At 39.4% G+C, this 27077-nt stretch overlaps 3 protein-coding genes across 4 annotated transcripts in view; 2 read left to right on the top strand and 1 right to left on the bottom strand.

Moving 5' to 3' along the window:
- Positions 1 to 1343: 1343 nt before the first annotated feature.
- LOC128733749 (eukaryotic translation initiation factor 2 subunit 2) lies at positions 1344 to 3204 on the top strand. Its single transcript, XM_053827519.1, has 3 exons — positions 1344 to 1484; positions 1714 to 2194; positions 2409 to 3204. The coding sequence occupies exons 1-3, from the start codon at positions 1467 to 1469 to the stop codon at positions 2930 to 2932; spliced, it is 1023 nt and encodes a 340-aa protein (XP_053683494.1). The 5' UTR covers positions 1344 to 1466; the 3' UTR covers positions 2933 to 3204.
- LOC128733750 (uncharacterized) lies at positions 3080 to 4324 on the bottom strand. Of its 2 annotated transcripts, XM_053827520.1 has the most exons (3): positions 4138 to 4324; positions 3638 to 4076; positions 3080 to 3577 (listed from the first exon to the last, which is right to left on the bottom strand). In XM_053827520.1, exons 1-3 carry the CDS (start codon positions 4315 to 4317, stop codon positions 3231 to 3233), a joined length of 966 nt encoding a protein of 321 aa, XP_053683495.1. In that variant the 5' UTR covers positions 4318 to 4324; the 3' UTR covers positions 3080 to 3230. The 2 variants fall into 2 exon arrangements, with proteins under 2 accessions (XP_053683495.1, XP_053683496.1); XM_053827521.1 differs by having other exon boundaries at positions 3638 to 4225.
- Positions 4325 to 11327: 7003 nt separating this feature from the next.
- LOC128734528 (uncharacterized) overlaps positions 11328 to 27077 on the top strand; it is a 50100-nt gene continuing 34350 nt past the window's right edge. The window contains exon 1 of the mRNA XM_053828774.1: positions 11328 to 11467. The gene's annotated coding sequence lies outside the window, so the exon portion shown is untranslated. The remainder of the gene's footprint in view (positions 11468 to 27077) is intronic.

The raw sequence follows: 27077 nt of genomic DNA, 5'->3' as shown, positions 1-27077 counted from the left end.
ATTAAACAATGTTTACATTTTTACACTCGAACAACAAACAATCATGAACATATCCATAGTAACTCCGTCAGGGCGAACTCAACGCTTCTCCAATGAATGTCAAAAGATTGTGCCCACTTGTGCTCAATATCCGCCATTATCGCTCGTGGAAAGCTGGATATCCGCCATTATCGCTCGTGGAAAGCTGGATAAAATACCAAAAGTCTTTAAGGGGCAATGCAATTGACAATAGAGCTTGCTGAGCCCAGTGCAAAAGGCTACTAAAACTTATCGTTTTTCACTCAAACGTATTTTTAAAGGGGTATAACTGGGGGAAACGGGTAAACAAAACAAACGCGTAAAATCAATGTAAAATCTAACAACAGTATCAACAACCAAGTAGCTGGCAGGCAGCCATGTTTTCGATGCCAACATGTTAGCGTTAGCGTAAAAGACATATCATATATTCGCAGGGGCTTGCCACGGGTGCCATGTTTTTGTTGCCAACATCTCAGCACATCTCGACAAGGTTGGCAGCAAATTTACCTGTCAGAAGGGCGCTTTTCTTGCAATCCAGCTTTTTACGAGCCATAATGGCGGACGTGTTCGTGATATTTGAATAGCATTTTTGACATTTCCCTAATACATCGCACGTTTTCTTTCCGCGCGTTCACGGTAAAACTAAAGGAATATACGGAAAGAAAACGTGCGATGTATTAGGGAAATGTCAGAAATGCTGTTCAAATATTACGAACACATCCGCCATTATGGCTCGTAAAAAGCTGGATAGCGCCCTTCGTTAAGTCGACTGTCAAACACCGTTCGTTAAGATAGGGATAGCACCCCGCTGTATATTCGCCACTCTTCACACAAGTTAGCTCTTCAGCTGTCAGCGGGGCCAACGACTCGTGAGCCCGCAGTGATGTTAGCTCTTGTCAACGCAAAGCAAATGAGATAAAGCTCCCAGTTAGATGTCAACAACAAATCGCGCGTCGATTTGTGCGTACAGTAAACGTAAGCAAGCTCAATAAAGAAATTTGATCGGAGTTTACCACGGGGTTTACCGTTATAGTTACCGAAGTATTTAATCCATGGACCATTTTACGAAATAACAACATTGCTGATATTAATGTTGCTTTCCCGTGGGGTCATCTGTAGATTGTGGAAGTACCAGCACGGGAAAGCGCAATATCAATATCAGCACGTTACCTTGTCGCTTGTCATATAAAATGGTCTATTTATTTTTTTATTGGGTGCGCTGTAATCTATGCTGTTTGAAACACCCCTTGCATTTCTATCTCACTAATGTCATTTCAGTAGCTGATGCTATACTCCTTTTGGGGAACGTATCGAAAATAGAACTGCTTAGCTGTCAAGTCAGAAAAAGCTGATGAAATTTTAGTAATTTGAAATTTCTGCAATTTTTTAGGGATATTTCGGAATATATTGCTGAGTTTGCTGCGAAATTACGAGTTACATAATTAATCATGGCTGAAGATGATGCGGTAAGTTGGTTTTTTCCGTTATGCCAGGTTTTTGTTGGCAATTTCTTCAAAAGCTAACTTCAATATCTGCCATGCTGGTAATTTATTGGCATAGCATGTCATTTATGTTTCGAGGTTAAGATGTTGGAGATTGTTTTATAGATATTCCTATAAACCTGCCGTTTTATCGAATTCGTTGACTAAATTGTTTCAGTCCAATGATTACCGATAGTTTTCTTGTTGTTTGTAGATATTTGACCCTTCATTGATGAAGAAGAAGAAAAAGAAGAAGACTCCATTTGACCTCGATGGTGCACTTGGGGTTGATGACGGTGATGTTGAAACACCCACTACCGGCGATGGTTCTCTACCACTGGACAGTAACAATGCGATAGGATTGGATGGAGTCACCGCAAACGATTTGGATGATAATTTAGACCTCGAAAGTTTCGGCAAGAAAAAGAAAAAAAAGAAGAAGCCGTTTAATCTGGATGAGCTGGATACTGCTCTTGCGGTTGCTTCCGAGGGAAAAACCGAGAGCGAAAAAGAAGGCAAGGAAGCTGGAAAAATGGATGATGCCGATGGAGCCGTTTTCAGTATTGGCGATGATGGACTGGATGACGATGATATGAAGATCGATTTCAGCATGAAAAAGAAAAAGAAGAAGAAGAAGGATCTTACGGAACTGATGGAGGCAGAGGAAGCTGCTCGCGAAGAGGAAAAGGAGAATGGTATGTATCTTGAACCTAAAAATTGACGTGATCGTTTTAACGATTGCTTTGGATATATCTAATGTATTGATGGGTTAATTGTTGGGTGTTTTTTAAATTACATGCCTTACGGATAATGACGGGAGTGTGACGGAATTTGGTACTAACATTATTATGATGCAATCATTTATTTGAAAGATTGTGCTTATGCCCTGTTTTTCTTTGTTATTCACAGTGGATGAACACAGTACGACATGGGCTGGCTCTGATCGTGATTACACATATGACGAGCTATTGCAGCGTGTTTTCGAAATCATTCTGGACAAGAATCCTGATATGGCCGGTGGACGAAAGCCTAAATTTGTCATGCGTCCCCCTCAGGTGCTGCGCGTTGGCACGAAAAAGACTTCATTTGCTAACTTTACTGAAATATGCAAAACTTTGCATCGTCAGCCGAAACATTTACTAGACTTTTTGTTAGCCGAATTGGGAACCAGCGGTTCGGTGGACGGCAATTCGCAGCTCATCATCAAGGGTCGATTCCAGCCGAAGCAGATCGAGAACGTTTTGCGACGGTACATCAAGGAGTATGTAACATGCCACACCTGCCGTTCGCCTGAAACTCTTCTCCAGAAGGACACACGTCTATTCTTCCTGCAGTGCGAATCATGTGGGTCACGCTGTTCAGTGGCTAGTATTAAATCTGGTTTCCAGGCCGTTACTAGCAAGCGAGCGGCTATTAGAGCGAAAACGGCTTAAACTTGATTCTTGTTTTTGGTTGCTTAACTGTACCGCTCAGTTGTTTATGACCAACGTTTAGTTCCGTGTATCTACGACATTCATAAGGTGAAAAACAGAATAGAATGGGATTTGCAAAAAAAAAAAACTAGTTTAAAGTTTATCTCGATCACGCGTTATATTCTTTTGTGCTGGAATGATACTTTTTTTTAGAATATGTGCGCGGAAATATACATCAAAATTACTCAATTTTATAAACTTCTTATCAGCGTAATTAAATGCACTTGAAAATAGCACTTAAGACATTCAAAATGTTATATCACCGTTGATTTATCCCTAGGGCAGGAGCATACCTCTGTTCATAACATATGGCGAGGTGCGTTTTCCAGAACACTTCTGCAGACTTTTCTGGTGCATCAGCGTCGGCGTGCATAGTATAGGCGTAAATCGAGACACGATCCCATCGATTTAAAAACGGTCGACCGATAACGAAACATCGAGTGCCAAGTGTAAAATATTCTAATCGTTGCTGGCAACGATTTTTCACCAACGCTAGCAAGAGTTTCAAATGTTCCTTTTCTTCTGTACTGTCAGGTACTTGTTCTTCATTGAGAGGACTGCGTGTTGCAAGAATATCCTCGCATTTATTGATGGAAACTAGATTTTCTATTAGAAGTGTGTTGATTACTTGACGAAATTAGTTTTTAAAAAAATGTAAAATCATACCAACATCCTTTGGTAAACCATGAGCATAATGGACATCAACCGTTCCCGATCCATCGTCTAATTTGTAAATTTGTGTATTATTTTCCTGCCGTACAGCACCCGGGATGATCCTTCCATATATCATGACATTTTTAAAATTAATTCCAAACAAAGTGCCAATGTAAGCTTCCTGATAAAAACTAATCAGTTGTAAATGAACTGTTTGTAGAGCTAGGACTTCTTCAACATGTTTTAGTTGGCGGAAAATTCTTTTGTCCTTTCGCGGTTTACGGTAATCTTGGATACTGTTAAGGAAGCTCTCGAATTCATTGAAATATTCGTCACGGGTCAAGTCAATGGTATTCACTGATACGGAAATGTTTGCCGCTATATCTCGCTGCACCAAATGACGTGGAATACGCTGCTCCAAGTCCGTATCATCTCTAGGTTCTTTTTTTATCTGATGGACATCCATGTTATTATTTACGTTATTTTTTATTATTATAAATTATTTTATAAACCTTTGCATGGTGCCTAACCTCAACTCTGATTTGACGTTTTTGTGTTTTGTTTTGTTTCCCTTTGTAACCTAATTTTATTGCTAGTGGGTTTATTACTTGTAATTCGTACCACTTGTTTGCGGAAACCGGAAATGCCCGTCTTTTCCGAAGCAGAAAAATGATAACAGTTCTGCATAACATATATTTTTGTCATTTTCGCTTCTGGATCTTGCGAATAAGTAATCAAAACAAACCCCACAACACTGTCAAATCAGGGACGAAAAAACGCACTGACATCTCTGCTATCCACCTTTTCGCGTGCTTAATGGCGGCCGGTGGGCACAACTTTTGGAAAATATTCAAATGCTTTTGGCAACTTTGCTAACGTACGCTTGACACAAAGTAAATTGATATATACCAGGTATGTGACCATCGAGGGTTGCATTAGTGTGTGTAGAAAGAAGAAGAAATAGTTCTGAAATATGGTGGAACTTGCATGAAAATTAAAACTAAATTAATTGTAATTAATGAATGCAGCTATATTATTCCAGAGAAATATTTGAACATTTACAATGAAATGTAAGGAATATATTTTAAAGTCATTTGCACTTGTAGCCTTCTTTATTATGCGTAAAAAATTTGAGAACATGGGTGACTAACTATTTCGATGTGCAATTGAAAAATGAATTAATGTTTCTAATACTTCACGATCAATACGGTATACGGTTGCTTAAATTAAAACACGTTCCATCCAACATTTTGCTTGGATGATGCTCTTGAATATGCCTTTGATGTCTTCTTTTAAAAAATAGTTTTATTCGAATAGATGCTTGTGGTACTGCTTGAAAATCCTTAAGTTGAAGTCACTGTTCCAAGATGATACCTGATTTTTATCATAAATTTACCCGTCTCAACACTACGTAGAAAACCATAAAAAGTAATCTTAGATTGCTACAAAACGGTCTAAGAAGATAATTAACACTTTAAAAGCTTACCAGAAATCAGACGAAAAATATCGCGGGCGGATAACAATGTTGCTCATGCTGCTTATTGAACAATCATGTCCGAGCATTTTAAAAAAAATCTTTTTTGTTTTACTACTTGTAGGAAAGCGATATAACGACATTTCTTTGAGACATCTTGATACCGTTTTGACGAAAAAATTTCCGCTTGCAATTTGGAATGTTGCACTTCATTGTATTCATGAAAATACATACTAGAAATAATGTTCTAAGCATAAACATAAAAACTGTGAGAAAAAAAATAGACAAATCTTGCGTATCCAACGATTTTTTAAAAAAATTAACTAATTTTCCATATAAAATGCTCGAAATCTCAGAACTAGTGTAGATGTGTTAGTGCAAAGTGTATATGACAGCTCGCATTGTCATATACCTGGTATATATCAATTTACTTTGCGCTTGACAGTTTTACAAGGGGGATAATGTCAACTTGACGTGAGCAGAGTTGCCAAAAGCATGTTATTTTTTCCGAAAGTTGTGCCCACTAGCCGTGAAGCCCTATAAATGTATATCTTTATCGACCTTTTTGCAAGGCATGACCACGAAAGGTGGTAAAATTATAGTTACTATATATATAGTTCGGCGGATAGAAAACCAGGCGAATTGACATCCCTGATTTATGAAATTAAATTTGAAATTATGGTGAAATGTGCAGGTTTTTACGAAAAATAATCACTGGCGGGTGCTGAAAATGACTAGTTCTATGAAAATAAAGTGTGTTTTTTTACCATTACTCCTGCATTTTGGATTTTGAAAAGCTTTTGGCTCCGCTTTTGACGTTTATTTGGCTCCCAATTTTCTATCCGCCGAACTATATATATATGATAACTATAGGTAAAATTATCTGAGAACATATTACTTGTACAAGAATCATGGTAAATTTGAATAGTTTTTTCATGGTACTGACAAAAAGCATGCGTTTTCTGCAAAATTGTGCGAGATACCATGGTTTTTGTTTCAGAGTAGGCACGCGAAAAGGTCGATAGAGTGACTATATACAGAGTGGCGACATGTCATCCCAAAACCCGATGGGGCTTGCGATGGATGCCATGTTTTTGTTGCCAACATCTCAGCACATCTCCACAACCCGATAAAAAATCCCCCCTACTTTTCCTCCGATTTAGTAGGTTCGCGTCGGCTGAATCGCCCGATTTTGGACCCGACGAATCGGCTGATTGTTGCAACGACGCTTATGGGAGTTTAACAGGGCGATCTACCGATTCGTCGGTATGTTTAATCGATCGACTAAAACCGACTAAATTGGCTGTTTAGTCGGGTGATGAAATCAACCCATCGACATCTCTATATCGAACTGCAGTAAACGTCAGCGACAGCATGTTCGGGGCTCAAAATTTGACAGCGGGCCCAAATCAGACTGCTGGCAGTTGAGTGAAACTCAGTGCTGATATGCTATCTCATTTTCGCACACACGAGATGTTGGCGGCGAAAACATGGTTGTCTGCCGATGGGGTGGATGAAATAGAGGTGTCTGATGGAACCAAACGAAATAGGTTGATTAATCGGGAGATAAAATTTGTCAATATACCGACGAAATAGGTGGATTAATTGGTGTATGTAGTTAACTTGCCTACCAAAGCCGATCAAATCGGTGGAGGAATCAGATGACGAAATATGTAAATCATACGAAATAGGTGGATTAATCGATGGAGAAAATTTTGCAACCTACGGAACCAGACGAAATAGGTCGATTATTCGGGACATAAAATTTATCAATGCAGACAAAATAGGTGGATCAATTTGAGCATTATATTGAAGTCTATAGAACCAAACCTAATTCTAATAAAAATGCTCCTAAAAATGCCCTGAAAGTGGCCCTCTTCAACAACTCCTCCTGCCTCAGGAACAGAGATGCCCACCGTGCGGGATCGCTCGACCAGTTTAAAAGCGACTTTCGACTTCTGAGAATTGGCGACCAGCGGCCCAAGACCGAGTTGAACGACGAAGACTGCTTGAAATAGCACGAGCGACGTCGGCGCGATGACAACCTGTAACAATCAGAAGGTAATTAATTGGTATCGAAAAAAGCTGTTCATTGAAGAAATTTCTCTCTTCTTCGGAACATACACGAACGACTCCTATAGTTTAATTTCACTAATCTGCTTATCCTTCATGAAGCCAATCGATCAATTTCCTCCGCAGAACCAATCCGTTCCCATCGTGACAAAGAAGATGAACTTGTCGCAGAACCTTTTCGATTCCATGCCTCATTGACGGCGACGCAGATCCGGACGGAGTTCCTTTAAGGAAGATATAAACCGAGTCAAGAGCAGCTTGTTACTGGACCTAACCTCCATCTCCGTTGTGTGGCTCCACAATCCGATAGGAAAAAATAGTCGCACGATAATTTTCAGTGCGAAATTCCAACTAAAATAGCGATAATAAGTTACAAATTCAATGCAGCTATCTTTTTATATAAAGGATACTTACCTAGCTATTCAAATAAAGAACAAGTAAATTAGAAGTAAACTGGCCTTGTTCAAAAATCAATCAGACTTAGCTGTCAAAAGATCATTCTGTACAGAGTAAACCGATCATCATCTGATTTAATCGTTACCCGACGGTAACAGATTAAATATACCAATGCGTCGGGTGACGGAGACAACCATCCAACGCGATCCGACGAAGTCGGTTGATTAATAGGTTGATTCCTTCGGCATCCTATTTCGTCGGTAGATGCGTAAAACAGCATCTGTCAAAATTTTCTATTGGGTAATTATCATTCCAATTTTGACATTGTCGCCACTCTATATATAGTCACTCTAATCTCTGCGTGCAATGCAGCTAACTGGCACCTTTATCTCGTTTGCTTCGCGTTGACGAGAGCTCACATCAGGCGGGCTCAGGAGTCGTGGGCCCCACTGACAGCTGAAGAGCTAACTTGTGTGAAGAGTGGCGAATATATGATTTCTCATTTACGCTAACGCTAACATGTTGGCATCGAAAACATGGCTGCCTGCCAGCTACTTGCAATGCTTTTTACCAATAAGATATATTAAGGTGCGTTCTGTGTAGAACCAAAAACGTCCCATCTAGAAGACTGGCATCTCTTCCTCGCGCCCGTACAAATGACAAGCAACAGAAGCAACAGCGCACCCCTCCCGACAAAAGTTGAAGCTATATGTACATGTATAAGTTGAAAACAATGTGTGCAAGCGTGGCAATCCATTACATACGTGTTCGTGTACATCCATGTTTCGATTTACACACACTAGTATGTGCTAGTTCAACATCTGGCTAAGATTTGAAAATACTACCCGTCTGCCAGCATACCGGGTGTGCAGAGTGAAACGAACAGAACATATAGCGGTGTCATGCTGTTTCATTTACGCAAATGGTTAGATGTTGACTCTAAAAACATGGCTGCCTAGCAGGACCGTGGGCAGTTAGCATTGCTGTTACCACTGACGAACTGACATGACACATAGAAGAAAATCCTTTAAAATCCATCGTCCTACACATTTTGCTTGCACACTAGCACCCTCTGTTATGCATGTCGCGGAGTAGCTTGCATTTGCAGGGATTTATGCTGTGGGGTTTTTACATTTGAATGGTTTTATACTGAAAACTCGAAGCAACACTCACGCGCCACGGTGTAGCCATGTTGCGAAACATGATTTTTTGAAAAATGAGTGGTTTTTGATTGGACAATGGAATTAACGCGAGTGTCTCGTCTGTTTGTCTGTGCTGTTACTGTCGCTCGACTTTAGGCAGAGTTGCCAGTCTTCTTGATGGAATGTTTTTGTTTATACACACTGTGTCCGAGTATAATATTCAAGGTGCATGACAATTGCTTAAAGTAGATTTCATAACTATTTCAATACTTGTTAATCAAACATTTAAGCAAAAAGGCTGCGTGTTCGATTGGCTCCATTGGCTCCCTTTTGACAACCCTCGCTGCTCGATTGGCTCCCAAGATGACTGCTTTCGCGTATCTCTCACCTCTGAGTATTTTTAATACAAATGTGTCTGTATATCTGGCATCACTGTTTATGACCTTTATAGGGCTTTAGTTTGCAATGCTGCCAACCTGCCATGAAGAAAGACGAGATACGACATAAACCTTTGCACGGTGCCTAACCTCAACTCTGGTTTGACGTTTTTGTGTGTTTTGTTTTGATTCCCTTTGTAACCTAATTTTATTGCTAGTGGGTTTATTACTTGTAATTGGTACCACTTGTTTGCGGAAACCGGAAATACCCGACATTTCCGAAGCAGGAAAATGATAACAGTTCTGTACAACATATATTTTTGCCCTTTTTGCAGTGTTTTACTTCTGGGTCTTACGAATAAGTAATCAAAACAAACCCCACAACACTGTCAAACCTGGGAGGAAAAAAACGCACTGACATCTGCGTGCAATGCTTTATATACGACATATACTGACTAGAGTGACTATATGTCGACCAACATTTGAAAGGGGCGGATAAGCCAACTGTCAAACAGAACGAGTGAGAGTTATTTTTTGCTGGAGCAGCATAGGAAAATGAACTCTCACTCGTTCTGTTTGACAGTTGGCTTATCCGCCCCTTTCAAATGTTAGTCGACATATACAGAGTGGCGCCAAGTCATCCCAAATGTATGCAATGCGGTTTATCCTAGGTTTTTCTTTCTCTTTCCTGCATACGCGTTGGATAGGTTGTCTGCTCGATTGGAATGACACTGACAGATAATTCAAGAGCAACATTTCAAATAGGCCGAAGTCAAAACTGACAGTTTTGAGAAAATCGATGTTGAAACTTGAGCATCATTTTTTAACTCCTTATTTGATATAAACAGTGTTGCTTAGAATTGAATGTCACATTATGATGCAAAAACATAATAGTTTAATGTGTAATACAACAACTAGCAGAAAAAACATTTATTTACTTTGTAATTTGCAAAAATATGCGTTTGGCCTTTTTCGGAGATCATTCGGTAATACGACTTTTTCATAAGGCTGATTTGACTATCAATTGTTGATGGGGCCTTTGACATGAGGCTTTTATTTACTGTCAGTGGTGATATGATTTTGGTGTTGGGCCAGTTTTTAGACAGCGTTTCGCGTTTGGCCTTTTTTTATCCCGTTGTTTTGAAGCGTAATGGCTAGAAAAGGTTAAAAATTCGTAACTGGAACACCGATCAGCTTTATTATTTCTACTAGAAAAGTTGGGGTTTAATTTCATCGGCAAATCTGCCACCGTTGAACAGGTTTGTGAAGCGGAACGTGTTACCCGTGAAGTGCGGCAGTCGCTATTGGTAGTGTGAAGCAGCAGCTGTTCATTCATTTAGCATTCTAACTCACCACAGCGTGCAAGTGCATTACGCCTTGGCAGTTCAGCGATAGTAAATGTCTCGGGCGCGCTACTAACGAACTCTGTCCGGTTCCTCCACAGGTGATATATATATACAGCGAAATAGCTTTTTTCGTGTAAGCCGAAAAGTAACTTAAATTTTTGTTGCCGCGCAGGCTTAAATACTAAACATGTCGTGTCTGTGAATGACCGTGTTATTTATGCAGGTAGCATCGTATTGTTTTTTTCGGTCGTCCGTCGAGTCTCTCGCGCAATTGTACGGCGGGGATCATCTTCGCAGCAGCAGCAAGCAGCAGAAATCCCACAACAAAAATAGGGCCGAATGCAAAACAAAACACAAACTGCGTATAGGCTTTTTCATACAGAAGGGCCAAAGCACAAAATGAAAACTTTGTTGCCAGTTTTCACATAAGGCTTTTTCAAATTTGCTTTTTAAGACTCATAAAGTTTTCAAATCGCTATGATGTTTGGTATTATTATAGATACTTAAAAAAGCTTTAAATATAACCAAAAAACCAGTTTTTTTATATTTTGCACTTGGGCCCTATTGAAATGTTGCTCTTGAATTATCATTCCAATTTTGACATTGTCGCCACTCTGTATCAGAGATGCCAGAAGTGAAGACATGTCTTCATTTTGAAGACATTTTTGTTACAAAAAAGTGAAATGTCTTCACTTGAAGACATGTGAAGACATGTCTTCACCATGCAATTTAAATGGGCGGAAAGCCGAAAGCAGACATATGAAGACATTTTTCCTTGATTCGTGAAGACTTTTCAAAAAAACACCTGGCATCTCTGCTCTGTATATAGTCACTCTAATACTGACAAAAGAGATGCAAACAGTAAAACGTCAAAAAAGAAAATCGCAATTTTGCTGCTAAAAAAAGAAGCTGGTGGAATACGTCGTGATGAAAAACTGAATTATATGATTTCAAAAGCGCTATTACTGGATTAATAACTAGGATTCCGAGATGAAAAGCTATTTTAGTGTAGTTTAAGAAGGATATTGCGAACGGTAAGTTGTGAATTTTGTGGAAATTCGTAATCAGTCTGCGGGGTCTACGTAACGCTATCTAGCCTGAAAACAATATGGCGGTTGCTTAGGAAAAATTCCAAAAATTCAGAAGTATAGCTGCTGTAGCTATAGCTTTTGGTGAAAAAGATTGATATATTTTTTTCTCGAGCATGTTGCAAATGCAAATCTAGTTCAGAATGATTACAGTTATAATAATGAAGTATCTCTGAAAGTTCGGTTCAGTTTGGAAATAACTTGTAAACGGATTGTAAACCTTGCACTCGTTTTGGAAACCACCTATATTTTTACGAAGTTATGCACTGAAATGTATTGAAAATTATGCTACGTAGATGAAGATTTTGTTTTTATTTTTCGAGAATAGAACATAGTTATTTTATTTGTTTAACCTTAATCGGGCAATCAGCAGCACGTTTAGTAAGATTATTTTGACCTGGTTAGTTCGCTGTTAGGAATATCCCGGTGGCAACATTGACGTTTTTGAACAAAATAATTCCTGTGGTATTTTCGCAGCGTCAAACATAATTTTCTTTGTGGTCTTGCAGCATCTGTTTTTCGTCCAGAAGGTGATGCTTTCTGTTAGTCGAATGTAAATATTTATTATCAATGAACTAAACAAATTCTGCATTTTTATATCCCATAACTGATACATAAGTGTGATGTACTCCTCATTACTGTACTTATTATTACTGCTGTACATAGGGTTGCGATAGGGAACGATCTGCAGCAAGTGTAGCCAACTCCTAGCCTTCGCAGATGACCTCGACATCATTACTAGAAACCTTGGGACGGCGGACGTATTCTACGCCAGACTAAAAACGGAGGCTAGGAGGATAGGGTTTCAAATCAATGCGTTGAAAGCCAAATATGTGGTAGCAAGAGGCTCCAGAGAAAGCAACGTTGGCCTCCTACGGACAGTGACTATTGATGGTGATGAACTGGAAGTGGTTGGTGAGTTCGTATATTTGGGATCTCTGGTCACCGCCGACAATAATACGAGTGAGGAGGTCTAACGACGCATTCAAGCTGGAAATCGAGCCTACTTTTCCATCCGCAAGATGCTTCGACCTGGGAGCATGCGCCGCCGCACAAAGCTGACGATGTGCAAAACGCTAATCAGACCGGTAGTCCTCACCGGACTTACGGAGGACACACGTGCACTAGCCATATTTGAACGAAAGGTGTTGCGGAGTACAAACGGAAAGCGGAGTGTGGCAGAAGCCTATGAAAAACTAGCTACAGGCCAGTGGCGACTCGTGGTAGTTTAGCTTACCTGTTCAACCAGCGAAAAATACAAATTAATACGCAGCTTTTTTATTATCGAAATTCTATATTTTATTCATAAAACAAACATTAGGGGTATTCACGTACCGCTTGCTATGGTGCGTAAACGGTGTATTTCATGTATATGCTGCCGCAATTCGCATAGCAGTTCCGGTTTCTATGGAAGCGGCAGAGTAGCGGCAGTATAAATACGCAATACTCCGCATACGCAACATAACAAGCGCTACGTGAATACCCCTATTATTTAAATAACAACGGAAAACGGCGATTTACTTTTCCAGCAAACTCGTCTCTGAATTTTAACTACGAACCTAAGACTTTCCGTTCAATTTACCTATTGAACCAAATTCAAGAATAACCACTACACGCACCACAAGCAATATGCGTAAGTTGTTCAATGCTAAAGATGAACGAGTTAATGAGAAAATTTTGCGAATAATGCATGCCATCCCCTTCGTACCAATAGATTGTTCCTGGTGCTAATAAAGCAACGTTCAAGCGCCGTATTGAACGTTTTGCTCATTAGCTTCGTGACTAGATAAAATGGAATCAAAGCGCAGGCCATAGGGATATGTGGTAGTAAGTTGTTCAATGCTGAAGATGAACGAGTAATGAGACAATAATGCGCCCGCGCTTTCGAGTAAAAGCTGTTTCACATTCTCTTTTTATCTCCTTCGTACCCAGAATCAACACCAGGAATAATGTGTTGGTATATGCTTGTGCATTGAGATCAAAGCAACGTTCAAACGTCGTGTTGAACGGTTTGCTCAGCAGCTTCGTAAACTAATTTACCGAATTATTCGTATTGCATATGCGTCGGTTCAAACGAAATCATGAACTAGTGATGAAAAAATTTTTTGTCGGGTTGAATTTTGTTGCCTGTCCTATGAACAGGTTGAACATGCGGACGAGTCGCCACTGCTACAGGCACTGCTTGAAGAGATTCCCATCGTCCACCTAGCGGAAGCTAGGAGACTACAGTGGGCCGACCACGTCGCAAAGATGATGGACAACTGAGCAGTGAAATCCGTTCTCTTCAAGAACCTCACCGCGCCAGGAATAGAGGGGCCCAACGTGCTAGATGGCTCCGACTTGCGTGTGTTGAGACGCGTAATGGATTGGCGACGAGTAGCCCAGCACCGAATACAATGGAGACGAATTCTTGATAAGGCAAGAGCCATCCCGGGTCTCAGCTGCTAAATATATATCATCTCAGAACAGAACTTGCAAATCACTTTCGGCCTGGTCGAGCCATTTTGCACGATGACGTGTGACTGTTCCTGGTGCAGGTGGGGCTGTTGAAGAGAACTGTTTTCATCGCACTGTCATCCGGCGTCCTTACGACGTGTCCGCCCCATCGTAGTTTGTCCGAAAAACCTTGCTTTATGCGCCATACCTGGTCTCAATCGACTGTTATATTGTATGCTGTTTTGAAATCAATAATGATGTCCCGACATTTCTAAGATCTGTCTGATGGTAAAAATTTGGTCTGCAGTGGCGCGAGTCTCCATGAAGCCTTTTATCGGTGACAGCCGACGTAATGGGATCTGAGATAGTACCTGCGTTTTGTCGCAATAGTTGCAGCAGTCCCTATTTGCAGAATTGACAACTTCCATCCATTTCTCCGGTAGCATTCTCTCCTAAATCTTGGAAATAACCCAATGTACAGCCGTTGCCAGTGTTTCGCGGTCATGCTTATAAAGCTTTCCTGGTAACCGACCCTTACCAGCGGCATTGTTGGTATTCAGCAACCAGATTTCTTCTCTTCTTCTGCAACATCGCGATTCCACTTGTCGGCCACCCTGCGGTCGTTTGTGATTACATTCTCTCTCTCTCTTCCCTCACATGTCAGGTTTTGGTGTGCAGTCATTACGAAATTGGTTTACAGGCAGTGCTTCATCCAGTATTCGCGCGTAGAGTTGTCGGCAGATTACGAGTTATCCAGAACGGCTTTGACGTGTGTCAGTGTCGGTTGCCAGTTTTGAGTGCACATATACTGCTACTATAGGTAATGCTTAAAGTCAATATCTGCACCTCGTGGGAACGTATGTTCGTGATGTTGGCGAATAACCCGCCATCTAGTAGACCGTGGTCAATCTGGTTCATTGTATGGTTGGTCAGGTAATCTCCAGATGGCTTTCTGAATATCGTTGCGTGGAAAAAGGTGCTTCGGATTATCAGGCCTTGGGAAGCTGCGAAGTTTCCCACATCGTTAGCCGTTATCGTTCATGTCGGTGTGTGCAGACTATGATATTATCTTCATAGCCAGTCCCATCTTCATAACCAGGGGGTGGTGTGGCTGTCAAACTACATACATTGTCCATGTCCCACTCATTGGTTTTGGTACTGGTTCTAGTACCTACTTACTGGTATAATCATCTTGAAACAACTGAAACTAAGCAGAAAGCAGTTAAACACAGCCTTTTAGCTATAATTCAACTGTTATTTTCGATAGTAGGATAATTCAAAATTGTCGCCATCCATTGTTGTTTAGTTCGCAAAATTTTGACAATTTTACACCCCTGTTTATAACCCCGGTGACGATCTTGATGTCCCGTGGCAGGCAGCTGTCGTACGTTGTCTACAGCCTTCTTCTCATCGTCGGGTCTATCTTTGTGCGAGCAGTGCAAGTTGATGGTGTTATATTGGATACACTGCCCTTTATCCTCATAAACATTCTCTTGTTTATCACTTTCCAATCTATCGCGGGATCCTGCCAGTTCAAACCCCGTTGCCAGCTCGTTGGTAGTGCTACCGCGGATTTTACAAATCTTTTTCCTTTTCGGCCTTTGATGCCGAGTCGATAGGGTTTAAGCTGTTCGAGCAGCATCAGGTCACCACCCGCGGAATTGCGTGATCTGCAGTTACAAGTAAAGTACCGAGTTTCCATTCGTCGTCCTTGTTTCATCGCCTAAGTCGATCCTAAATACGAAATCCGATTCGTATTTGCTCGAGTGCTCTTAGCAAGATGGGTTTATGTAGGTTGCCTTACTAGCGGCTACGCTATCGAGTCTCGTGATTGGGTTGCCATCTTGGTGTAGTGCCGAGACAACACATTTCATAATGCAGCCGCCCGCTCCGAATCAAACGCTGTCGTGGGCCGCTCCTAACCTAAAGTAGAACCGCGTACTTGGTTGGGGAATGGTCAAGCCGTCAAGAGTCGCCTCTGACATGCCGCTCAATGCTGACTAAGCTATTCTTTGTTGTTACACTGAGCATTCGCATGAATGCCACATCCCCTGTCGGTATACGACGAGGTTGCTCGTATTCGATTCCGGCTGGTATCACGAGAAGGACTAAGGACCATTGTGGGGTCTATTTTGTGCCTGCAGGTATGCGAAGCACCGATATGTTACGAATTATCCAGCCTTTTTCTGGCTGCATAACTGTTAGAAACTTGAATCCAAAATTCTGTTCAAATTATTCATGTGAGTAATTAGTTGCAAATAAGCATTGTCATCAGGTTGGTAGTAAAGTACCCGTATATTCACCTGAAGTAACTTTTACGTAGCACTTAAGGTGACTAAAAGAGAACAACCACGTGCATTACAGAACGTTTTGAAACCGACTTTCTTTCGAGCAAGGTAGACAACCTATTTGGACCTCATTTGCAGCTATACACTCCCATCTAACTTTACTGTAAAGTTCAAAATAGGTTGGTTATCCTAATTTCCCAATCGTCGTACGTCGTACTTCCCGATTTCCGATTGTCGTATGTATATTTGTACGGAGGAAACCATCAACATCAGTTCAACGTTCTGCTGATTTAATTGATTAGGTAAATGAATTTTACACTATTGCTGATCAGAAGGGCAAAAATGACGGACATGGCGAGAGTCAGGAGGATGGCCAGAATTTTGCTGAGCGTTTCTTTCTTTGAGAGAGGAAGAGAAAGAGAAGGAAGAGGCAAGAGAGATGAAAACAGAAAGGAAGAGAGGAGTGAGAAAGGAACAGATAGGGAGAGAGAAAGGGAGAGAAAAAGCAAATAAGGGAGAAAGAAATAAAGAGAAATAGAGAGAAAGGAGGAGAGATAGTGAAGTGAAAGCAAGAGAAATAGAGCGGCAGATGGATAGAAAGATAAAAGGAGGGACAGAAAAAATAAAGAAAAATGGAAATATAGAGATAAATTATTGGCAAGCGGTTTCATTGCAGAACTACTCGACCGCGTGAAGTTAGTTTATGTTTTTCGCGTTTTGACGATTTTTGATTTTCAGCTTTCTGTACTTTTCAGCTTTTCATGTCTTTCAGTTGTCAACAGTCCGAACTGCAATCCTTCCTTTTTCAGCTTCTTGCTTTTCAGTCTTTTGTAGGATTCGTCTATTTAGAATACAGTGAACCTACTTTTTTCCGAGTGGTATGTGCGGCTGGAAGAAACTGCGTAAATTTCATGTTCAAAAAAAATTGCGTAGATTCAAAATTTGCATAAAAACGTTCTAACTGCGAAATTCTCGAAAAGTGTTATATTTCGAGTGTTATGGTAGTAAAACCAACAACTCACTTATAATTTTTGAGACAAAAATATTTTTTTTATTTAAAATAGGCCTATAACTAGTAAACAATAAAGATTTCTTAGTATCAATTTTTGCTTTATTAGATGATTATAGCCTGCTCTGTCAGCAAAGTGATTTCAATAGTTTTTATGTCTTTATAGCAGACATGACTATGTTAAACTTGTTAACCTTACTTGTACTTGTTAACCTCAAGGGAGTTCTGATGTGAGGCTGATTTGAAGTTTTTAGTCATCTGAAAAGGACAATGAGCAATTCGTTAAGCACTATGCTGCCGTGAATCACATAACTGTCATTTATATAAGAAACTCCATAGAAAATGGGATTGATATGCGTTTCACGGCAGTATATAACCTTGAAAACAATGCTAATACGTAGTGAAATAGAAATATTCATATTCGAATGTCTAAAATACCGTGAAAGCACCAATCGCCACGCACTTAGTACGTTAGCTGGTACATAAATGCATGTATAAAAATATTTCTTTTACATATTATTATGCAATATACATTTTCGGTTAGTGTTTTTATTACGCTTTCAGACAAAAATATTAAAAATGTCGTTTTGTTGCCACTAACCAGCAAAACACGAATCATGTACAGTACATGTACCAATCCCCACGCACACAATTTTGTTCCGTTTCCATTGCATTGCAGTGCACCAATGGTTCAATCGCCGCAGACTTTTCGTACTCATTTATTTCAATAAACATTTATATTATATTCAACTACTAATATGTTGTTATAAATTTTACTATCATAAACATGTTTTTCAACAGTACTTTTCCATTATTTGTCTTTTAAAGCAAAATAATATAAAATATATGAAAAATACTTCTATATACATCCAAATGCAAAACAATCCCTCCCTTTAGAAAAACTGTTGTACAATAGAACATTAGAACATTCTCCATAACCTTTTCCTGGTTCTATAAGTAGATGCTATCTTCCAAAGACCCATGCGCGGCGATAGGATAAGGTAATATTTTAGCTGTACCAATGGCCGAACACTCGAAAATACCAGCAAAAATGCAACAACGACTAAAATTTGCTGCATTTTATATGAAGAAATGTTAAGTTCACTTCTCGTTTCCGTTTTTGTGGAATATTTTTGCTACGCGTCCCAAGAAACTCGTAAATTTAAGAATGCTTTGCACTTTTTTAGTTTGTCAGCTAACAAACTTGCAAAGATGGCGTCTTGTAGTACCATCCGCTAGAATTTATTTTTTCTTTGCTTCTTCAAGCGTCGCCTGGTTGTCTATTTTGCTTTAACATAAACAGAAAGTGTAACATCGGAACTGTATGCATAAAATTGTATGTTTTTATCTTAATTTTGAATATATGAATATATGCTACTACCACCTGCCTTAGCAGAACATCCGTTCATAGCAATGAGCCTATCATGTCAAAAAGAATTGAACATATTCAACGATTGGTCATGCTTCCCAACTCTTGTATGAAGGGCCAAAAGGGAATTGGTCGATAAGCAACATCACTTACACGTACCAGGAATTTAGAGAATCTTCCAAGGGCTAAGTCGCCTGAGTCAATCGTTGAATAAACCGTCTTAATGCAGAATGACTCCAGCAGGTGGGGAGAAGTGTCCGCTCATTATCCAAGATGTGTTGTTAATCGGGCCAAGATTAACCCTAGAAAGTTGACTGTTTCACTCTCCCTAGGCCCACCGCTTCAAACAAGTGCTCTGATGGTCCCTCCCTTTTCCCGATTCTAGTTTATTTATCAAATGTGGTATATATGGGTAAAAATAGAACAATCTCACCAGCAGTCCTCGGAATGGAATAGAGTTACGTCCTTTTGGTTTCCATAAGTACTTCTAATAATTAATTTAATTTTTTCTTCTGGTATCTAATATCCATGTGCAGTATTAACACTCGTATTGGCCAAAGTTTTCACTGTATAGCAGGAGCTGCTTCATAAGCTAAAATGAAAAAAATAATTAAAATAACTTATTGTATGCTTACCTATTAACAAGGTCGTGTGGCTCCGCCGTCTGCCCAAAACCTCGATTTTCATATCAGGCAGCCGGAACCCACCCAGTATCGCACCTCCTAACTTGGCTACTCAATAAAGTCTTACCGGTTATGGCCACGTGGAGGCGCTAGGTAGGGGCTTGGGAAAGCTGGAGCTATATTGGACGCTCATTTGCCTTCCCCATTTCATACCTATGTTTTTATCTTAGTTTTATGTAATCAATGAAAATATTGCCGGGTGCGCGGCCACTGGAACTGCGCGGCGACTGGTGCTTTCACGGTTCCTGATGGGCGGATTTTCGTAATGGAAGTAATGTTTTTCTTTCGATCATTTATTCTTTCTACAATTACGACTATTCAGGTGTTATTTAAAATGCGTTCATGTATATTTGGAGACGTGGTGTGCAATATTTACAGTGAACATAACATTAAATTAAATTAATTATTATTATAGAAAGCATATAAACTGCTTAAGTATGGCACGGTTACTTTGCTCAATTACGCTCATTTCACCGTATTGCATAAAAGAAGTAAAATGTACCTATAAAAATCATGAAACATGTATAGAGCTGAATGTACCTTAACATCGGGCTAAATTGAGTATCCTTTTAAGATTGAGATTGATTTTTGCCGGTGAAACAATAAATTTAAGCTTCTAAGGTTTGAAAATTATGTTATCAATAAATAAGCATTTGTTTGCTAATGACAATTTTCAACCCTATTACACAGCGTACATTTAAAAAATAATGCAGATTGTTGTAGATTATCTTTCGTTGTAAAAATGTTTTATATATGACAAGATTTTTTTTCTATGAAATCTTGTCCAATAAGCCCATCCACCGAAATTGAACTCGTTTAATTTTAATACCTCAAGACTTCTGATTGTAGTTTGAGATGATAATGCAAATGCGAAATGTAGTTAGTAATTATATACATGAATATAATTAAATAGAAATTTTTCATTTCATAAAAAGGGAAAGCATATCTTAAACGAAATGGTGTTGCATAATCATATCATATGTAGAAATAAAATGGTAAGTATTTGCTGTATATTCTGACATTACTAAACTTATTGCTTTTCTCAATACAGGGATACCTCGATATGAGACAACCTCGTTATGAAACAACCTCTATATAAGACAATTCGAGACAATTTTTACCTCCATATAAGACAAATCCCTTTGACATAGCTGGTAGCGATACCAGAGCTAATTTTTCATTCCAAAATCGGCGCCATGAAGAGGTTCATTATTTTAAAATAACCTTAAAAATTGTTAAAAAAAATAGCAGCTCAAACAATAATAAAAAGCTCTAAAAACACACAACACAGAGTAAAATTGGCGACCGCAAATGCAATTTTTTGTTGAAAAAATCATGCTTCGATATAAGACAACTTTTTGAAATTATAAATTGTCTTATATCGAGATATTCCTGTTGTAATAAATCCAAAGATTGAGTGGATTTGAAGCAGAAAAACCATTTTACGGGATGTGAAAAAGATAGATTTTAATGTTATCGGGCGTATAACAAATGTATTGTGAGCGTCTTTGGTGTATGTAGTTAGTAATGATTTCGACGGCACAAGAAAACCGACCAACAAAGCAAAAGTTACACTGATAACGTTTGATTTAGCTGTACTAGACAATTTCATTTTAATTTTTCTATTCTTAGGGTAACAAAGTATTGATAGCTTTTATGATAGTTAATTTTAATTTTTATTTTAATTTTTATTTTAATTTAATCTTCTATATAACAAAACATCGCATAGATATGTTACTTAGTACTAATTACTGCTTATCCTTAATCTAAACACATTTTTTGACATACCAAAATCATACAAATTATAAACTTCGTTGAAACGACTAAAACAAACTTCCAGTGGGTTGTTATTTCCGTAAGCGTAAGTGAGTCGATCGTCGAAAGAACTCAGCTTGGCGCATCACTCATGACGGTGTGTTGAATCGTAATTTCTTAAGAATAGTTGGACAGTCAATGCGATCTGCTAACCTAACACGTCGAATATTAACATACGTTGGAGGAGTGCTCGTCTACTTTCCAGTGTCGGTAGGTTGATCAGCATGCACCGGTTTACATAAGGTGGCAGGTTTATTCGGTCTCTCCAGTTAATGATTATTAAAGATTAAAGGTTAAAGATCACCATCAAATCTTTTGTATGAAGGGAATCGCCCAGCTAGCACCAACTCGTATATCAATGTACGAAAACTATCGTAAATATCTCCTAACAAGCTCGAAATCGTAACTAAAGCTGGATAAAGTGGGATCAAGTTGATTTTCTGTCGTATATAATGATAATGACTGACATACATACGATTTTCAGCACAAAATCGTAGAGTAGTACGGAGCGACTCGCGCTTAATCGGATATTATCGTATATAAATACTTATATAGTCGTAACGGTCAAAATTATTCGTAATCACGTATATCGCCTCCAAAATAGTACGGATATGCCAATTTTGCGCATGAAATACGATTTATTTAGCATGTATATCTGTACGTAATGCTGATTTTTACCTTTTTTATACCTATGAAAATGCTAGCTGGGCGTTTCTTGTTTCTTACCTCTTAAGTTGATATTTTTTCTTTTCTTTTGTAATTGGCTCCTCTAAGGTATACATCATTTTTAGCAACGCAAAATTCACTAAAATGGTCGTAACTTTTTTATTTTTCAATATTTTTTCACCAAATTTGAAAAATTTCCCGAAACGCTTTTCTATTTTTATAATTTCTGTAGGAGGTTGTAACTATGTGTCACATGGTCCCGGAGCTATTCCGGTGTTCGTTTAGAGACTGTGAGCGATAGCTTTTCTAGATATTTTGTCAAATTTTTAAAATCTGTGAAACATGTGGATTTTTTTTAAACAAATCAGCTATTTTGCTGCAGCAACAAGTCATGGTACGAGTCATCCGGATCCGAGAGGTCACTGTGGATCCAGAACCGGTTCCCATAATGGGACATTTACACATCAATAATACTAATCATGAAAGAAACTTGATTGTCGAATTATTGAGTTTTTAGTGCGCATCTTTACACGCAAGCGCTTTCTGTTGACTGTTTTGTATGTAATTGTAGTTGTAATAATACTATTTTGTGTGTAATTGTAATATTATGTCGCAATGATACCTGACGTTTAACTTAATACTGTCACAAGCAGGGCTTGAACGTAAGTTGACTGTGACTGCAAGAATGCTTACGCTTTCTGCATTTAACCTGCGCTTCCAAAACGATCCTCTGACTGTTTTTTTAATGTAGTCAATCTGCCGCTTGCGAGATTGCAGCCTACAATCAATATGTGGCCTCTCAAGAGGATCCAGCAGGCGTTCTCCCGCTTTGCGTTCGTGTTGAAGACTGCACATTGACTAGGAGTATACTGCCGTGAAACGCATATGCGTTTATGCGATTCACGGCAGTATAAGATGACGTATTTTTTCGTTTCTCTTTGTGTCTCCAAATCGGCTACCCCACAGTAAAAGTTTGTCGCTCGGGGTCGGTGCGACGCAAGTCAAATGTTCGTTTGTGTTGGTCGGTGTCCGATCGACTTTTTCCATGCACATGTAGTGGTTGTTTTTTGTAGTATAAACCAAAAACATCCCATCAAGAAGACTGGCATCTATTCCTCGCCCACACAAATGACGAGTAACAGAAGCAACAGCGCACACCTTCCGACAAAAATTGAAGCTGTGTATACCGTGGACCCCCGTTCATTTGACCGTTTTTAATCTGAACACTTTTTAATTTGAACCCCGTTGGTTTGCACGACGTGCAAATTAAAAATGGTTCAAATGTCATTCTCAATATGACATCATTTGCTTATGCAGACAATGCACATAAACGCGATTTGTTTGTACTGATCTAGCGTGTTCAATCTGTTTCACAATGCGTTTTCCCAACGATTATGGTAGAAATCTGATCGGAGAATGAAATATTCGCTGCTTGCAACTGCCAACTGAATCAAACCACCAAAACAATAACAAAGAACAGGGCAGCCAGTTCACACAAGCTCCAGCATATTTAGGGTTACCAGTTGTTCAAATTAAAAGCTAACCCCGTTAGTTTGCATGAGGAATCGTTCAAACGAACGGGGGTCCACTGTACATGTATTGGTGGGATCAATTTGTGCGAGTTTGGCAATGCATTGCATACGTGCTTGTATCAATTGACTGTTTTGCAGTTATTCGCGGCTCCAAACGGTAAAAAAAAACTTGATCGAAACGAAAATGCAAAAAAGATCAGAACGCATTCATTTGATTGTACAATCAGAGGTATGACTGAACGAAGTGTGGTGGTACTGTGCATAGCGTTCGAATTCCAGCACAAAACAGACTATGGAATTGAATGAACGTTGGGGCTGACTGCTGTAGAGAAAAAGGCTCGGCAAAAGCTCTGGTCACAAGCGCTCTCTGTTGATTAGCACTTTATGTATATCTGCGACATCTGTTGCATATGTGTTTATCTGACGACGCACATTGAGCATCGACCAAAAAACGGAACTTTTTGTTGTTGCTGTTTTTAATGGATTAAAGATTACTTTCCTCATGTATAAAATCACGAGAAATTGATTGGCGCATGAAAATGACGAGCAGGTGCCCGTTTTGCACCATTAACCCATATTCCTTAATTGTTTGGAAGAAAACACACGATAGCATATGACTGTTCCATCTTTTCGTGAGCCTAATGGCAGCCAGCGGGTGCGACTTTCCAACCCTTAATTTTTGTTGTAAAACTGTCAGTCGTACATGAGTAGAGCGTCCAGAAGCATAATATTGTCGTGAGGTTTAACGCTGAGTGCCAACGGGTGACTGACAAGCAGAATCGAGTCAGAAGTCGCATATTGGCTGCAACTGTAACACGCCAGAGCAGAGATACCGAGGAGCTGGAGCTGCCGAAAAGAAATTATACCGTTGTAAGAAAAGCCAGCACTAGGATCGTGTTCATCCGTAGGTGGAGAATTGCTTCGAGAGGCACAATACATACGAGAAGCTTCTATAAAACGATCAACGGAATCAGGAATCGGTCCGTGCACAGCGAGCTGGTCACGTAGCAAGGATGCCGATTGATAGACCAGTGAGAAACCGATAGGCTGTTGACTTCGACGCTCGTCGTTGGGCCTGCGCTGTGCATGAGGATGCGAGAATAGCGGGTGTTAGGGGCTACTGGAGAGTTACAGCGCAAGACCGAGAAGCGTGGAGACGACTCGCTGATTCGGCCCAGATTTGATAAGGGATTTGTCGCCGAAATGTTGTCGAAAAGATGTACTCACTAGCCGTGAAGAGAAGCGTGCATTCTGATCATATTGCTGTTATAGAGTGTTGCACGGCCGAAGCTAATTTCATTTCTTTGATGTTTATCGTTGGTTTGTTTACATAGTCTTATAGGATGAATATATAATTCACAAAAAGATATAATTAACGAATTATATATATCATATTTGCGAATGTCGCAAACGTGCACAAAATGGATGAGAGTTATTTTTTGCTGGATCAGCATTGAAAAATCAACTCTCACCCGGTTTGTTTCCGCTTGCGACATTCGCCCTTTTGTTGGCTCTATTTTTAATTTAAATGATCAATATCGTTAACGGCAGACCGAAAAAGTACAAAAACTACCGTTTTCCGTAGTTTAGAGGGCAACTCTGTCGAATATTACGCTTGCTATTCGTTTTGAAATCACGTTCGCCAGATTCGACTCACAGGTAGTAAACAAACTACCGTATGATGATAAATGGCGTCCAAAACTCTGTTAATTTCTGTGCCAAAATCTCTCAAAAAGAAGACAAATTCAAAATAAACTCTGTTATAACTTTTGGATCGTCGCGTTGTTCTGTTCTGTTCTGTGTTTTACTATTCAACAGAATGTACCTGTAGAACATCACATGCACTCAAAAAACTCCGTACATAATTATTGGTCTCAGATTGTTGACAAATATCTATCCATATGAAATTCCATATAATTTTTATGCAGGGTAACGTATATGTTTTGGCCAGGGCGTTAGACGTATATGTTATTGGCCACTTCCATTTGATTTTGCCGTAGGTGGCCAATAACATATAGGCCAAAACATATACGATACCCTCCCACATATAAAGAAAATACGCTCAGAAGTGGACCCTTGATCTGTGCTTCGTTAGTGACGAGCTGTGCGTAGACTGTACGGTTACAGAAGTTCCGGTACCACTCGTAAAGATCTGCAGGCATCATCCTCCTTTACTAACGCAATTAAGGATCAGGCCACAGCAACGCTTCCGGGATACTTCCGAAAGCCTCTAATATAAGTTTAGTAAAACCCATTTCAACGGTATGAACGATTTTGTGGGGGCACACCTATTTGATCATTTAACAAAAGTAACCATTACTTCGTTCGAGAACTCGCGGCCGCAGAACATGTGGTCTATCCCACCCCCTCCCCCTCCTTAAAACTGACAGTTTATACACGGTATAATATATTCGTCTTATATTAGAGTGTTTATTCAAAGCATCTGAAATTTCCAGAGAAAAGGTAAAAATTAGTTTAAATTATTTATCATAGGTCTGATGTTGTGTGCTCCAAAATGGATGATGCAATCTAATGTATCAACATATTGTGCATAATAGTAAAGAATGTGAGTGTACTTGTGTATACTGACGTATTTTTGTTGTATATGTGAAATCCTCAAATTGGATCGATCATTATGGCTTGGCACAATCTCACCCCCGTGAAGCTCGTAAAGTACAAAGTTTCGAAAAATATTATTTTCGTAATCAAAACTTATCCAACGCATAATAACCTTTCAATACATTGTAAATGATTAGTTTATATACCTTCACAATAGCAAGTTGATGCGATTTCTTGTTTGGGTTGGTTTACGCGGGACATTTTTAACAAGTGTTATTTCCGAGTATTTTTGATCGCGAACTTTGAAACCCTGTTTAGGCTAAATAGTTTGCTTATGTTATCTGTGTTCCATTGGAAGTTATGAATAAATATGTTATGTTCATCATCATTTTGAATTTGGGTCACAAGTTTCTATAGATATAATAAATTTTCACAAATGAACATTTTTGGTTTTTAGCACAATCTCACCCCCGTGGCACAATCTCACCCCGGATGGCGTTAGTCTCGAACTACCGAGGTATAGCTGCATTAAGTGCCACTCCTAAACTGTTTGAGTTGATTATTCTCCAGGAGTTTGCCCAGAGATATAAACACTACATCTCGTCGAATCAGCACGGATTTATGCCTAAACGATCTACAACAACCAACTTGATTTCCTTCACTTCGTTTGTAATACGCCAAACACAGACTTATCTGCAGCATTCGATAAAATGAATCATCAAATTGCAATTGCCAAATTTGATCGATTTGGCATGAACGAACATTTGCTACTCTGGCTTCAATCTTACCTATGTGGTTGTAGCATGTCTGTGAAAATTGGTGATCACATTTCTTCGCCATTTCCTGTTTGTTCTGGTGTTCCACAAGGAAGCCATCTAGGACCGTTTTTATTCCTGCTGTATATGAACGACGTTGATTCCACTTTGAAATGCGCGAAACTCTCATACGCAGACGATCTAAAGCTATACCATACGATAAAGCAACCACAGGATATGAGTTTTCTGCAGGAGCAGTTGGAAAACTTCGCTAAATGGTGTCAAATTAACCGATTGTCGCTGAATGTGTCTAAGTGTTCGGTAATCTCATTTGGACGAAAACATTCACTTTTCCACTATGACTATGCCTTGGCAGGCGTACGTTTACTGCGTGAATCCACATTTAAGGATTTGGAAGTTAGCACGCCACACACCCGCTACGTT

Source organism: Sabethes cyaneus, chromosome 2 (assembly GCF_943734655.1).
Source record: "Sabethes cyaneus chromosome 2, idSabCyanKW18_F2, whole genome shotgun sequence".
NCBI classification, from domain to species: Eukaryota; Metazoa; Arthropoda; class Insecta; order Diptera; family Culicidae; genus Sabethes; species Sabethes cyaneus.
Note: the sequence above shows the minus strand (reverse complement) of the source record. Positions and strands in the feature narration are given on the sequence as shown.